Source organism: Diospyros lotus, chromosome 1, assembly GCF_014633365.1.
Source record: "Diospyros lotus cultivar Yz01 chromosome 1, ASM1463336v1, whole genome shotgun sequence".
Lineage (NCBI taxonomy): Eukaryota > Viridiplantae > Streptophyta > Magnoliopsida > Ericales > Ebenaceae > Diospyros > Diospyros lotus.
Window position 1 is genome coordinate 20,625,721 of NC_068338.1, and position 16,934 is coordinate 20,642,654.

The 16,934-nt window shown below is 36.6% G+C and overlaps 1 protein-coding gene across 1 annotated transcript in view; it reads left to right on the top strand.

The window, feature by feature from the left end:
* The first annotated feature begins 3,043 nt into the window (after positions 1–3,043).
* LOC127808396 (probable receptor-like serine/threonine-protein kinase At4g34500) overlaps positions 3,044–16,934 on the top strand; it is a 28,421-nt gene continuing 14,530 nt past the window's right edge. Inside the window, exons 1-5 of the mRNA XM_052346956.1 lie at positions 3,044–3,183; positions 6,782–6,972; positions 7,111–7,250; positions 7,783–7,880; positions 15,973–16,079. Of these exons, the coding sequence (XP_052202916.1) occupies positions 3,044–3,183; positions 6,782–6,972; positions 7,111–7,250; positions 7,783–7,880; positions 15,973–16,079 (676 nt within the window). The remainder of the gene's footprint in view (positions 3,184–6,781; positions 6,973–7,110; positions 7,251–7,782; positions 7,881–15,972; positions 16,080–16,934) is intronic.

Here is a 16,934-nt window from a genome sequence, read left to right on the forward strand (position 1 = left end):
ATCTAGCTCATGTGTATAACATGTTCCATATGTATCTATGCTTCGAAAATATCGATCGAACCTACATCATATCATCGATTATCACTTCCTTGAGGTTAAAGAAGATGCGTCCTACGAAGAATCACCTAAGCATATCCTAGACCGAAAAGAAAGTCTTGAGGAACCGGACCATTTCTTATGTGAAGGTTCACTGGCATCACTATAATCCTGAAAAGGCAACGTGGGAGCTAAAGGAGATGAGGCGTGTCTATTTGCAATTATTCGTGTAATCAGGTATGAATTTGGGGGACCAAATTCTTTTAAGGGGAAGAGACTATAACATCCCGGTATTTCGAAAATAAAAAATAATTATTAATATTGGTATTTGAGATGAATAGTGATTTACTGAATATTTGTGGATTTAATGAAAAATATTAATTTATTTTGTATTAAAAAAATGGGTGAGTATTTGGTAAAAATCGAGGTATAAGTGATATTATTAATGTGGAGTGTGAGTGTTAATTTTTAGAAATTGTGGGTCTTGGTGTAATTTTTGAAAACCTTTGTGGAGTTTCTTTAAAATTAATGATGTGCATATTATAATTGAGGATGGATATTGTTCGAGTGGCGCGCGCGCAAGGCTGATACGGGAGGTCGCGGGTTCAAGCTGGGTGTACGCATGAGAGGGAGAAAACGCTAGATTTTTCTAGCATAAATCAGCCCGAGTTGAGGCAGTGGCACTGTTGGCTGTCTCGCGGCCAGCTCTCAGCCACCCTTCTTTTTGTGTTTTAAAGCCTCAATTCCAACATGAAATCGAGCAGAAGTAAGGAAAATTAAGAAAAGAAGGCGCGAATAGCAGCAGGAAAATGGGAGAAAATTTGATTTAATTGAAGTTTGAGGATGCTAGGTGAGTGGGAAAAATAAATTAGGAATTCATTATAGTTGGAATTTAATTTAGAGTGTGATTTTACTAATTTTGGTAAAAATTATATTATCTTGCAGCGTGTATTATTTTTACAGCGTGTGAGCAGCAGAACATTGAAATCCGCTATATTAAAAGGTAAGCTCCATACTTCATTTGCAAGTTTCCTTCGCTTTATGAGTTCTATTTCCTTCCTTAATCCGATTCACTTCCAAGTATTATTTCTAGGAGTTATAGGTTTCTTTAGTGTAAATTAAATTAAATAAGAGACTTTCTAGGATTTTATTTGTTAAACGCTTACGGGGTATTGTATCGCCCATATTCCTTTGGGAATGATGCTAAACCAATTTGGGACTAGGTTCCTAGAGGTTGGGGTACAATTATGAGTTCCTCAGGTGTGAGTGGTCGTAACAGGGGACAGGAGTTATCGAGCGGTGAGGCAAGTGTCGACCGTTTAACGACGATGGAGCAAACTGTCGATCGGTCCGAAGAAGGTTGTCGACCGATTACTCTTAGTCACGAACTGTCAACCGGTGCTTGATCACTATCGACCAACTCTATCATTATGTGTCATATTGCATGGCATTGTTGTGCATGAGACTGGGCTTGCATCATTGGGGGAAACATGAGCTATGAATGCTTAAACACGTGCATTTTAAAATAACTAGGTGCACAAGCATTGCATTCAATATGTATTCCTATATGGGCGAAGCATGGCTTGATACCTAGCTTATAGAGGCTAATATATCACGTTGATGCTTACTACGCCATTGCATATATTATTTGTTGTATTGCATGGTTACAATATGATGTGATATGGAGTTGACCCTCGATAGCTATGAGTAGAGCGCAACTCCGAGTAGCTATGACTTGGGAACTCTAACAGGTGGATTATGTTGAGGGCCTCGGCTCATGTGGTTTATGTTATGAGGGCCTCGGGCTCATGTGGATTATGTTAGCTAGTTTATGGCTACAACAAGTTTGTATGTCGAGACTTGGGTGCCAAGTTATGCATTTCTTATGTAGGTCCCAAAGACCATTATGTGCATTAGTATATTTATATTGAGAACTGAATACCTTGGTACATGGTATGGTGTGACATTTTAATTTATTGCACAACATGTTATGGGTGGTAATTAGTGTGAGAGTTTTATTCCTAACCTTACTGTTATTCTTTTGTTTTCTTGTTGAATCTTGTGACTCACCATTGTTTTACATCATTCCAAGCAAAAGGAAAGCGAAGTCCGAAGATGAGGGCAGCAGCATCTAAGTGATTGGGTAGTTGGATGTACAGGGTTGTCCCAGTCATCAATCATGGGGATATTTTTGTGGTTTTGGGGTATAGGAGATTATTAGTCGTGTTTTGATGTCATGATCTTTGTGCCTAGGTTTTGATAGGGGGTGCGCCTTGTGTTGCCACCCCATTCCCTTTTTATTTTGTATGTATGTATATATCATGCTTTTGCTGTGATAGTGTATTATTCCTTTTGCATGTCATTTCGCTTGGGATTTTTGGCGTCTTATCTCTCTCTTCTAAGACTCCTGTCCGGGGCTCACGGGCTTCTAGGATCTCCAGACAAGGGTCCTCACATGTACCCTTTCTGAAATAAGTGTCTACCTATTTATAGAAGGACGTAAAGTAATCTGAAATAGTCCAAAATTAGAATTCTTATAGAAAACGTCTATCTTAACTTTTCCTATCCCTGTTAGGATTAGAATTTTTTCGGATAATGTCTATCTCTTATAGATGACGTTTATCTTCTTAGAAAAAATTTTGAATATCGAAATTATCTAGTTTGCGCACTGCATAGGACCCCCCTACGTACAAAGAAATTTACACCTTTTAACCCAAAAAGTTATTTTGCACTTTTGGACTTTTTTTTGTCTTTTAATAGACTTTTTCCTATGACACAACAATTGCTATTCAAGCTTGAGCTCATTAAGAATTTATTGAACTCGAGTTCGGCTCGTCAATAGCTTGTTTATTATGTTCAATGAGCTCGAACTCAAGTTAGCTTGTTAATAAATGAGCTTCTAGTGACAATGACGATGAAGAAAATAGAGTCGTAGTGCAGAATGATGGTGGAGGCAACAACAAAAGTGGCAAAGGCAATGACAATGGTGAGAAAAAATGCATCGACAATGAGGGAGAAGAATAGGAGAGGTGGTGTGGTTGAGAATGGTGACGTTAACGGCAAGAATGGTGAGAAAAAAGTGTTGATGATGAGGGAGACACATGGCGGAGATGGTAACGGAATCGTCAATGAAAAAGGGGATGGATTGTAAAGGCAACTTATATTCAACCTAGCTAGGATTAGAATATGCTTCACAAATTGACAAACAGATAAGAAAGGAGGATATTTGAGATTAAATCCAAACCAAGCGTAGAGACAAAAAACTTTCATCACTAAATATATTTCTAAAGCATCTTTAATTAAAAAATAATATTTTAAATAGAGATTGAAAAAATTCCATCTTTATTCAAAAAAATAAAAAAAATATTTTATTTGTCAACCTTTTCACAAACTTATAAAGTTTTGTTTGCGACTCTGTTCACAATTTGTTCGCGAGCTAAATTGAGTTGAGTTTAACCTTACTCAGGCTCGCTTGTTTATGAGTCGAGCTCCAAATTAGAGCTCAAGCTCCACTTATTTACAACACAAGTTGAACACAAATGAGCTCCTAGTGAGCTGTGAGTGGCTTGGCTCATTTGCTTGTTTACCAAGGGTCACTTCTAGCTAAATTTGCGAGTCATCCTCACTAACTATATAACAAAGAGGGCCTTGGGATTACTATGAATGCATCCATGTGCTCAGCATAGGATACACAGTCACCCTTAATCCGGACGTTATCAAGCAACTTTCTTGTTAACTAACTATATAAATTCATGCACGCTTTTAAAACTAACAATGTAAATATGCCTTCTATCTCTTCCCAAATTTCTCAAATTATTAACTCTTTAATATAACAAAAAAAAATCATAATTTATAAGTCTTTTCTTAGTTTGAAATACTCCACTGCCTCCTCACTACTTTAGCTACAGGATTTGCTTCATTAGTTAAAGAAAAATCAAATAAACAATTACAAATATTAGACAATTTCTCCATAACTCTTATTTTCTCCATCTTCCTTCTGTTTATTTAAACTTTTTCTAGCGACCTCCCTCTCAGCTAATCTTCAATCTCCTCACTGTGAGTCGTATAAGAATAAGGTCTTCATCTCATGGGTCAATAAACAAACTTAAAATTCCATCACTTTCGATTCAATTGAATTCAATTATACGTATTTTGTCATTTGCACTTCTCCAATATATATTGCTTGGCCTCTCACCCACCCTTCATTCTTTCTCGCCCTCATTTGTCAAACAAATCCCCCATTTATACTCTTAAATTTAAGGACACCCCACCCCTCTTGTAGCTTAATTCAAATTAAGAGATTCACCTTTCTATCTCACCTTCTGTTTGTTAATTAATTCAACTTAAACCCAAACAAAGAAATCATCTGAGAAACCCAGACCCAAACCCATTCATTATATATTCTCCTTTTTACACTACTTCCACACCCCTTTTTAAAATTAAAGCCACTATCTCTTACTATGACCACCCCATTTATTATATATTCTTTTCCAAATTCTATTTGCCTCCCATTGTATTGAGATAAAATCATCAGTGTGTTGGCAGCGAGGTTTACTCAACTCAAGGTGGTTAATAACCCTTCAATCAGATTCAATTGCCACCTCTTGCCTAACCTTTCTAAGCTACTCCACTCGCTGCCTTGCAAAATGTATATAAGTTGACTACTAGTACTAGAACACGCCCACCTGCCCACTTTAAACTTCATCTCATGCCTTTCCTTACTAACTAAATTAGTTAGTTCAGGAATCCGTGTTAGGTTGATATTTAATTTTAATATTTATAGAATTTAGATTTACTTTTAAATCTAAATTCTATAAGCTGTAGTTTAGGTTAAGAGCATAAGCTTGTTTTCCATAAGGAAATAGACAATTATATATTTTGAAGGAGACAGACAAGTTATATCATTTTGAGGAAAATGGCATCTAAGTTGTCATAAATTTCATCTTTTTGTAAATTTGTAGATTATATTTCCAGTTTTCCTAAGATAAGAATTGTCGTATTAACTGAGAGTTGGAATGCAACTGTGTTTCTAGTTGTTTACATAACCCTATGCTTGTGTATGTCTTTTCTACCTTTTCTTTTTCCTTCATTAAACTATCGAGCAAAAAAGGTTGATAGTATTACCAAACGGCCCCCTATTAATAAGTGCCGGATGCCATTTGCCGGCAGTCACTGCAGACAAGCTAAAAGCAGCAATAGCCAACAAACAAGAAACTGAATAAGGAAAAAAGATTGACAACATTACCAAATGGGGCCCCCTATGGGTGCTGGATCCCATTGCCAGCTGTCACTGCAGACAAGCCAAAAGCATTGTTTGTGGCAGCTAGCTGCATGCATAGTCTAAAACAAACGTTTTCAGTGCATGAAACTTCTTATTTTGTATTTTGTGAGAATATGACGTCGCGAAAGTCTTCTAAAATTTATTGATTCACTCATGAATGCCGGTTTATAGGACTTAATCAATGATTCGTTGATTCCAACGAATACCGAAAAATTGAAGAGAATTATGAAAAAAATTTCAACAGAAATTTTATTGGAATTTTAAAATCAACTGTCAAAAACCTCCTATAAACATAGTATTTATAGGTTACAACGATTAGGAAATTAAAAAACACCCCAAAATCCTAAAACCCAAATTTTATCAAAAAATACAAGATTGAGTTTTTATTACAAGATCAAAGTTAGATTGAAATAAATAAAATCTCCCAAAACGGCATATTAAAATTCACTCCCTAAAGAAAGTTATTCTTAAATCAATTATTTCTTAAAATAACAAAAACGCTAATTTCGAAGCATAAACAAAGGAATTTGCCCGAAAAAACATGGACCTCACCAGCAAAGCTGGTATTTTTGAATCCTCAGTCCGATTCGCTTAAAATTAGCCTTTAAAATCACCAAATTCACACATTTCATAAAATGATAAAGTCATCTCATCCACATCAAAATCGTATTTATATATAACCTTCCTTTTTTTTTTTTTCATTACTCGAACCCATGATCTTTGAATCATAAAAGAATAACCTTATCGTCGTTTGCAAGGCAGCTGCGGAGTGAGAGAAAAATTCTTCTGTTCTTCTAGTAACAAGCTTTGTTTTTGCCAAATGCTCTTGTTTCACCTGTCTTTTTGAGCCAACAATACAAAGAGACAAGGCGATGGTTAAAGATGCTGAGGAAGCAATGTTTTCTTCAAAAACACGTTCTTCACTCATCCTTCCCTGCCAACACAATACAAATTAAGCAAGGGCAAATTATTAGTTTTAAGATGCTAAAGCATTTAAAATAACCAACTAAACTACCAGCCAAAAGTTGAAAACAAGCTCTTCCTCTCTGAAAGATGGAACAGTACAAATTTAATTAGAAGTTTCTCCACAACCCCCCGAATATGCTCCTGAATAAACTTGGGACATGTTTTCCTGAATTCACCAATATACAACCAAATTCCCTCCTTTATTGATTTATGCAATCTATGGAAGCTGTGCTACACCAAGATCAAGGACGCTGAGTTGCTAAATTCTTTTCTCTTGGCCTTTTCTTGAATCTGTTTGTTTCTCCCACTAGTCCCAGCTTTCTTTTTGTTTCTTTATTTCGATCAGCTATCTGCATGGTAACGGAATCAGAGCTCAAGGACATAACCATTGGCAAGATAAAGATTTATGGAAACATCTTGCCTGAAGAAATAATTCATTTCACATCGAAATTAAAGCAACTTCTTTTTCCCGAACAGGAAGTGCCTTCCTGTGTGCAGCTTTGATCTCATGCCCGCAAATGATCTCACGCCCGCAAATGATCCAATGGAAGCTCAGCGAGTGATGGTGATCCAGGATGCATCAAAGGAAGTTAGTTTAAGTGCCCTCAAATGGCCCTTGAGAGGCTTATGCCTTAAACCCGGAGATATGCTCGCGCTCCTTTCCATTGTTCATGAGGTTAAAAATCCAAGTATGTCATTTTCCATGGTAGCAAAAGATGCAATACACGAGTTAATGCAATCAAGAAAACAGATTGAAAAGTTTTTATTTCACCAATGAATTGTGGCGTTTACTATTTATTTACTCCTTGATTTCTCCTTGGTTTCAGTGGGATACAAAATCAGAGTGGACAGCTCAATGTTTGGAGCAAATCAGAGAATTGTTGCTCAAGAGATAGACAGGAAGAAGAAAGAATATCGAGACAACGAGGAACTCGCCGAGATATCCCAGAAATATCAAATGAAACAGGTTGCAACATTATAAATTTTGCCTCTACAAGCACTAGTTTAAAAGATTATAAAGGTGGATTTAAGTATTAAACAGGAATAAATAGTTTTAAAGATTGCCAACCAAAATCAGTGATAGGGCCATGAAGTCCCATGCCATGCTATCTATTATAACAGTGCTAGGTCTTTTCATTCGCTTCAAGAATAAGAGTGCAAATACAAGAACATTTAACACAAAGTATAAAACATTGTCCAAACTGTTATATAATTCTTTTCTATTTCTTTTTCATCACATCCAACTCACTTCTACTTTCATCAAGCAACCTTACATGTCTTGGTCCAATTAACCAAAGAGCTGCTGAATTAAGTAAAGTAGTTTGGTGTTTCATGTGCACCACATGGTTCCATGTCATAGAATGTGAAAGGACTAGAATACTATCATGTAGCTAGTTAGTTATACATGAGAGACTGCATAAGCTAATAAAAGGGGGAAACTGTATTGAACTGGTCATCCAAATTAGAGCTAATGAGTTTTTGTGCATGGAAAAGGACAGATAGTGTTCAAGATAAAAGTGGATGCAGGACCTTCACCGAAGATGGTTGCTTATGAAGCAGCCAAGAGAATAAGGGCTACGTGGGTAATACTAGACAGGTATGAAAAATATTAAGTTGGTAATTTCTCTAAATGCAGAAAGAATAATTTTGAATATGAAGTTGGTACAACATGGTTTTTTAGGTGTTGCTATTGGATGAGTTAATTTATTTCGGTATTTATACTAGAAAAGCTAAAGTATAATATGAATTTACAGAATATAATTGAGACATCAAGAGATGATGAGTAAAGCTAGATTGTTCTCCACTGGAGGAACAGAGGAAATAATAATTAATTATGTTTGTCATTGCATCACAAGGGACCTGCAGAAATAAAGAATTTCCTCTCTCAAGCAGGGAAAAACAACAAACTATTGCTTTGAGAGAAATATTGTGTCTAATAATTCATCATAAATCACATGATGATATTATATATGAGCAGCAATTGGAAGTTTGGAGCATTGGAAAATTGTTATTAGACTGGTAAAATCTTGAATGCAAAGAAAAGAAGTTAAATTTAAACAAAAACCTGAAAGGAGACTAACTTTTTATTTTTTATTTTTTTAATGTAGAAATAGTGACAATAGAACTAGGAATGAAAACAGGAAAAGACAAACATGTGGAGAAGAAAATGGAAGGAAAAAGGAAGAGCCTCTTCCACTCAGATAATATTTGTCATTTATTTCATTGATTCCATTTTAATACTGTAGACATATTCCATGCCACACCTATTTCATTAATTGTTGTAGAAAGGGAAGCGTTATTCCCACACGATTTATTGATATGAATCAAAAATATTTATACAAGAAGTTTCCTAAGAATCCTCCTAAGAATTCTCCTAAAATTTAAGACTAAATTACAACCCTATTATCTAGGATTAGATCTACTAGATTACAACACTAAAAGATAATACAAAGATAATCTAATAAATATCTAATAAATAATACAAGATAATACAAAAGAAAATAAATAAGCAAAATAACAAAATAAATAGAAAAATGATAATGGATGAGTCTCTTGGAATCTTCAAGGCCCGGCCAAGTCTTACTTTATTTCTTCAACACTCTCCCTCAAGCTGGAGAATGTATGTCCCACATTCCTAGCTTGCCTACTAGATCTTCAAATCTTCTTACCAGCATTCCCTTGGTCAATATGTCTGCAATCTGTTCCTCAGATGGAACATATGGTAGATGAATAAGGCCTGCTTCCAACTTTTCCTTTATGAAGTTTCGGTCTATCTCAACATGCTTGGTCAATCATGTTGAACTAGATTATGGGTTAAACTGATTGCAGATTGGTTATCACACCATAACTCAATTGTGCATTTGATTGGAACCCTTAGATCTTCAAGGATAATTTTCAGTCACAAGATTTCGCATAGGTTAATAGCCATAGCCCTAAACTCCACCTCTGCACTTGATCTCACCACGACACTTGGCTTCTTACTTCTCCAAGACACAAGATTTTCTCCTAGGAACACACAATAGTCACTTGTAGATCTTTCATTAGTTACACTCCCTACATAATCTGCATTTGAGAAGCCTCTGATGTTCAACTTATTTCCTGCCTTAAATAGAATTCCCTTACCTAGAGTGGTATTTAGATAACATAAGATTTTTCTAACAGCTAGCATATGTTCCTCAGTAGGGTTGTGCATGAACTGACTCACCAAGCTGACAGCAAAGGCAATGTCTGGCCTGGTATGTGATAAATATATGAGTCTTCCAACCAACCACTGATATCTTCCTTTCTCTATTAATTTGCTATTAAGATTGTTCCATAGCTTGCTATTCAGATCAATGGGGATTTTTTTACCCTTTTCCTCCTATCAATTATGTTTTGGACAATAAATCAAGTATATATTTCATTGGGATAGAAAAATACCTACTTTGGCATATGCCACTTCAATTCCCAAAAAATACTTGAGTGTTCCCAAGTCTTTGATCTCTAACTCTTTAGTTAGCCTCTCTTTTAGTCTTTTATGTTCTCCCTCATGATTGTCAGTCACTATCATGTCATCCATATATACCAACAGTATTGTCAATTTTCCTTTTTTTGAATGTTTAATAAACAAAGTATGATCTCCCCTACTTTGGTTGTAACTTATAGTGTGCATGGCTTTGAATAACCTCACAAACCAAGCCCTTGGAGATTGCTTGAGCCCATATAAGGCCTTATTCAGTAGACAAACCTTCCCCTCATATCTTTCTTGAAACTCTAGTGGTAATTCCATGAAGATCTCCTCCTGTAAATTCCCATGGAGAAACGCATTTTTTACATCTAGTTGTTGAAAATGCCACCCAAAAGAAGCTGCTAATGCTAGGAAAATTTGAACTGTAGTCATTTTTTCTACTAAAGCAAATGTCTCCAAATAATCTATCACATATGTTTGGGTGTATCCTTTAGCTACCAACCTTGCTTTATACCTCTCAAGTGTCTCATCGGCCTTGTATTTGACATTAAAAATCCACCTACACCCAACTGAATTAACTCCCGTAGACATGTCCACAAGATCCCATGTATGATTCTTGTGTAAAGCCCTCATTTCTTCCAACATAGCTTGTTTCCAATTCTAATTCCTTAGAGCCTTAATTACTGACTTTGGAATGATAATTGAATCTATAGATGTTAGGAATCTCTTATGGTTTTGGGAGAGGCGATGATAGGATAGGTAATTGGTTATTGGGTGTTGAGTACAACTTCTCACTCCTTTTCGAAGAGCAATAGGCAGGTTTGTATCATCAACAATGGGATTAACAGATGCTGAAGGCATGGACTGCAGATGATCCAAACTTTGAGTAGGGGTTGAGGATGGAGCATGCTCTAGGATAGGTTGTTTTCTTTTGTACACTTAAGGAGACCCCTTGTATCTCACTGGAGTTACATTCCTTTGGGAGACTGCTTGCTTATTAGGTGAGGCCGAATCATTCCTGTGATTATGGTTGTTTGTTGGAGGCTCAAGAGCTAGTTCATCTGCTATTTGAGGGGAAAGGGGACTAGACTGATCGGTAGGATTAGAGTCCCAATGAGGCTGGTGGTAAGGTGAAGGAAGGAATGTGTCACTAGGCTGATTGGGTGGTTAGTCACCATAAGAAGTCTCCCCTTGGTGACTAGCTGGAGATGAGCCAAAGAAGGGTGTGTTTTCAATGAAAGTAAAATCTTTAGAAACATGGAGTTTATGTGTAAGAGGATTATAGCATTTATATCCCGTTTGTGCGGGAGAATACCTTAGGAAAACACACTTAACAGCCCTCGGATCAATCTTATCTAAAGAGTGTTTGAAAATATGAACAAAGGAAACACACCCAAATACTCTATGGGGAAAAGAGGTGTGGAAGTTAGATTTGGGATAGTGAGTTCTGAGGCAAGTTAGAGGGCTTTGTTGGTTTAGAACTTTAGTAGGCATTCGGTTTATGAGAAAAGATGCAGTGAGGGCATCCTCCGCCCATAAAGTTTTAGGGACCCTATGATGATAAAGTAGGGGCCCAACCACATTGAGGAGATGTCTTATCTTCCGTTCAGTCACTCAATTTTGTTGTGGAGTGTCAACACATGAAGATTCATGGACAATCTCTTCTTGTTGGAAGAATTGATGCAAAGGATTATCAGTACGAAATTTCTTTATGGGGCTTCCAAATTGGGTAGTTATTACTCTACAAAAGTTAGGTAGGACTGTTTGGATGGCTACCTTATCTTTTAATAAAAAAAACTCATGCCATGCATGTACAATCATCAATAAAGGATATAAACCAACGACCTCCATAATAGTTTGGAATTTTGCAAGGGCCCCACAAATCAAAATGAATTAATGCAAATGGAATAGGATGGAGTTTATTACTAATTGGGTAAGACGCTCGATGTTGTTTAGAAATAACACATACATCACAATGAAAAATACTAGGGTCTAGAGAAAAAAAATATAGGAAACATAGTTTTTAACTAGGTGATGGAAGGTGTCCCAATCGATAATGATGCAGCCAGATTTGGTGATGATTGCCAATCACCTAAGAAGAGCATGCCATTGACAACTAGTTTTTAGGGGCCTTCCTTATGAAGCAATATAGCACATTTGTTCCTCTAGCAACCCCAATCCTCTTCCCGATCCTCATTCCCTGAAACTCACACAAATTAGTAGAAAAAATAACATGGCAATGTAGTTCTTTGGTGAGCTGATAGATGGACAAAAGGTTGGTCGATAGTTGGGGAACATGGAGAACATGGTTAATGGTGATGTTAAGGCTTAGATAAACACTCCCATATCCAATTATGGGAACTGGTGTACCATTGGCAATTTGGATTTGTTTAGAGGTCTCTAGGGGTTGATAGGTGGTAAACACATTAGAGTTAGGTCTCATATGGTCGGTAACTCTAGAATCTAAGATCCAAGTATCATTCCTAAAAGTGTTTAAGGCTGAAAAAATAAAGAATGTGAGTCATTACCTAAGGTCTTACTAGAAAACTCTTGATGTGCCAAGGAACAACCACCATCATCTTGTATGGTCTTCAAGAAGGATTTTAGTTTGGTAATCTCTTCAATGTTGAGGAGATTGAGGTCTATACTGAAATTTTCTTTTGATTTTGTCAGATTCCTATCATCTTTCTGTCTCTTCTGAGATAAATATGATTAAGTGCGGGGACTAGTGGTTGTACTTGGAAGTCTACCAATTTTGCTGAGCACTGCATTTTTCCCATGAAGCTTAAAGCAAGTTTCTCGGGTATGTTGAGGTTTCTTATAATATGTACACCAAAGCCCTTCTCTGTTATTCAACTATCCTTAAGTACCTATTTTTCTAGATTTTGAGCAAGATACTTCCCCTTTATTTGATATCATGGAAGACCCATCAGTGTAAAAACCCTGAAGCATCACTGCTTGTCTATTTTCTTCACTACATACCATGGCAAATGAAGGATCATGAACGAGGATTCATAGCATGCAACGGAAGCGTTTTAATCAAAAAAACGTTCCTCGTATTGATTAGAATCTAGGAGACTTACTTTTTCGGCGGATTACCGGACGAAATGGAGCGATAGGAGCAGGATGAGCGGGAACTTCTTCTCGTAGTGGAGACGACGGCTGTCTTGCAATCCTTCGGCTCCTTCGCATCAGAACTCAAAGGCACTCTTTCGATCTTCCGGAGTATGACTCGAACTCGTGGCCTCTCTTTCGGTGAAGAAGAGTCAAAAACGACTTGGATGAAAAAACAACCAAGGAGAGAATATAAAGGGAGAACCCTAGGGTTAAAACCCTAGTAGGCCAAACCCTAATGGGCCAAGTCCATTTAATTAATTTTCTAATTGGGTTAGCCCAATTAATTAATTAAACTAATGAACTATTATTTTATTCTAGCCCAATTAATTATGGACCATTCTGAATAAAATAATCATCTCTCAATGTAATTCATCCAACAAGCCAAATGTATTAAATAATACATGAGTTATATCGAGCTACCCTGGGGACCAAAAGACAAATTATTCACGGCTACTAAAATGATCAAAATATCCCTGCTACCTAATAGCTATATTTTGTCATTCTAAGTGTTTCAACTATCACCATATGGTAACACTGACCCCACGAATAATTTTGCATATGCCATGTCTTTGACCTACTAGTGTAATGACGAAAATACCCCTCTGCGTAACACCCATCATTTAGAAATGAATAATGTACTAACACCTCTCTAAATGATTTCTACCATCCTTAGATCACTAGTCCAATAATCCGTGACTACTCGAATGTACTTGCTTATCACTGGGAGCTACCCAGAAGCACACACTCTTAAGTCACGTTCCCAGGGCCCTGGATTATTTGATTATTCTTGAACAATCACAAGGGGGTGAATCACAGAAACTATCTTATATTAGTCTGTCTTAGCTAATTAGAAACCATACTCCCAACTCAAAAGGATATTGATCTTTGATAGACCTCACCTATAATGAATCTAAGAATATAGCTCTAGGTTCACTAGACCACCAACTAATACTCAAGTATTAGAGTACTCGTCCACGTAGTAGCAGTGATAGACTAGCTCCATGATAATTAGTACTTTGTCATTAGCTTCTATCACAGGTCCACTCTACGCATTCCGAATGCACTTGTACAATTAGAGTAAACGGACTGTCTACTGGCTCAGGCAAGCCATCCTCCATTAGGATCTATTGCACAATGATCTTATCATGATAGAATGCCCAGTTCTATCAAAAGATCAAGAGTAATATTTTTTTACTTATTAAGTACCCATGATTCATGCCTAACTGTGAAGAACGACCCATCACATGAATCACTTACTTAATAGCATGGACACTTTTCCAACAATTAAATGCAAATAATATATGTGCCATAAACTGAATAAAAGAAACATCATTACCATAAATTAAACAAAACGTGTCTTTAGGGCATACATTTCCAATAGCAAATACCTCATTTAATGATGGTAATCGCTCTCAGCTGAGAATTTGCACCCTTACTTGATTAAAAATAGAGTTAAGGTCAGCTAAAAATTCAATAATTCTATCATTTTTCATAATCTGATTAAGAGTTGCAGCATCAACACTGCACACCATCTTAATCTTTTGATATTGATCCAATTCCATCCATAAACCATTCATACAATTGTAGTACTCGGTGACTGTCGTCCCCCCTTGTTTAATACTACTTAGTTTGATTTTTACTTCATATATAACCAATGCATCTTGCACTTTAGAATAAGTTTGCTTAACTACCTCCCAAATCTGCTTAGTTGAACTTAAAAATATATAATTCCTACTTACCTCAAGTTACATGGCATTCCATAGCCATGACATAATGAGGGAATCTTCTACATCCCATACCGAAAAAGTAGGATTTGTTGTTGCCGGTGGAAGGGAAGTAACGTGGTTGATCTTTCTCGCCCCTTGAGAAAGGTCTGGACTAGTTGTGCTCATTGAAGATAGTTCATGCCATCCAATCAGTAGGAAAGTAGCATTCCCGGTAGCTCGCTTCCTACTGATTCAATGCTAGTACTCACACCAGTTGTTACACCGCCAGTCACATCAATAGTCACACTGGTTACCTAATCTTCAGGTGTTCTTTCACCAGTGGTCATGTTAGATGCTGAAGCCTCTGGCATATTCATGTGAGGGAGCATAAATGATGGCAATTAAGGCCAAAGGGAAAACAAAGAGGATTGGCTGAGAATAGAACACGAACACGACTGAAAGGCACAAATACAAAGGATTTTGACACTAAGGGTGGGCTAAACAAACGTCAAAGGACCGATCTGGAGCAGCTGGAGGTGAAAGGTCATTGAACTCGCCTTCACGCGCTAGTGCATGGGGTCGGAGGCAAACTAGTAACGGCATGTGGGACGGCACGTGGGGGTGCCTGGGGACTCTAGAGGCAGTGGGTCTCCAGTGGTCGACCGATCTAATGACAACAAACCCAATGGTGGTGGAGGTGCTGGTAAGCAGTAGCCGGATAGTGGTGTTCCGAATTCGACAGTGATGGAGCAATGAAGGCACTTGAATAGATTGAAGCGATAGTGCAATGAAGGCACTAGGATTTACTATACCAGCCTATTAACGAGACTCTAATACCATGTAGAAAGAGAGAAAGGGAAGCAATATTGTCACACACTTTATTGATATGAATCCAAAATATTTATACAAGAAGTTTTCTTAGAATCCTCCTAAGAATTCTTCTAAGATTTAGGACTAGATTACAATCCTATTATCTAGGATTAGATCTACTAGATTACAACACTAAAAGATAATACAAAGATAATCTAAGAAAAATCTAAGAAACAATACAAGATAATACGAAGCAAAATAAATAAGAAAAATAACAAAATAAATAGAAAGATGATAATGGATGAATCTCTTGGAATCTTCAAGGCCCGGCCCAGTCTTATTTTATTTCTTTAACAATTGTCAATTCAATAATCCATAAAAATCAAAAAAGAAACAAAAAATAGGAACTTTTCTATCTAACAAAGACCAAAAGCTCACTAACTGAATTCCTCCAAATAAGGGAACTAAAAAGGCAGGATTGTTTTATTGCCTTTTCTTTTCTTTTCTTTTTATCATTCATCAGTTCCACATATGAGTGGGGGATTAAGGCTTAATATGTTGTTACCATTCGTTTGTTTCTTCTAATCTTGATTGTGAATTTCATGCAGGAAAATGGAGAAAGATAAAAAATACTTTCTAGAGAAGATCCCGAGTGGAATATCAAGGATCACAAGCAACAACAGCATTGAACAATTAAGAGGACCAAAAGCAAGAGGTACCAACAAATTTCCAATAGGTAGAAGTCACACCGTACAAATAGGATATGATTAAAAAAAATCAAGCTTCCCAGAGGATGGTGAATAGCTTTTTCCTTTAAGTAAGCTTCAAAATGATTTTCGTCTGCAAGGCCTCTTTGGTATCTGAATTAAATAGTAATGGGATAAAAAAGTGATAGAATTAAATAATGCTACCAACGTTTGGTAAAAAAAAAGTATAACCTAGAGTTATACCAATCTCATGTTTGGTATGCCAAATTGTGAATAAAATATTACTATGAATTAATTGTCAAAAGACCTATCAAATCTATGATATGATGTTGAATTCTCCCTGATCGATGTGATTAGAGAAAATTCAATAAGGGATGGGAGAAACAAAAAGGGAATAGAGAGGGAAATAAGGGCAGAGAGAGAGAGAGAGTGATGAGAGAGAAATTCATATTGAATTTGATTGAATTTCCAGATGCCTCTAGGTTGATGGGGATCAAGCCTTTATATACTGAGTCCTCGTTCCTCAAATCCCGCCAAAACTAAAAAAAATACAATTGCATATAGCCATCTTTAAGTACAATTCATAACATCTATAACTATCCTCACGTGTAAGCCACCCAAGTCATTAAAACATGACAAATTCCTCTTGCTTGAAAATTTTCTTATCCTCAAGAAATGTTCAATGGGTTGGCAGCCTGTGGAAATTGTCTAAGTAGATTAGACAAATATTCTTAGGTATTATTATTATGGTAAAGGTTGGACCACTTTACCAATACTTGTATGATAGGGTCTCCCTGCTTGCATATAACTCTCTAGTCCAATATAGCGCTTAGCTCCACAATAACATCAACTTCCTTAGTGAT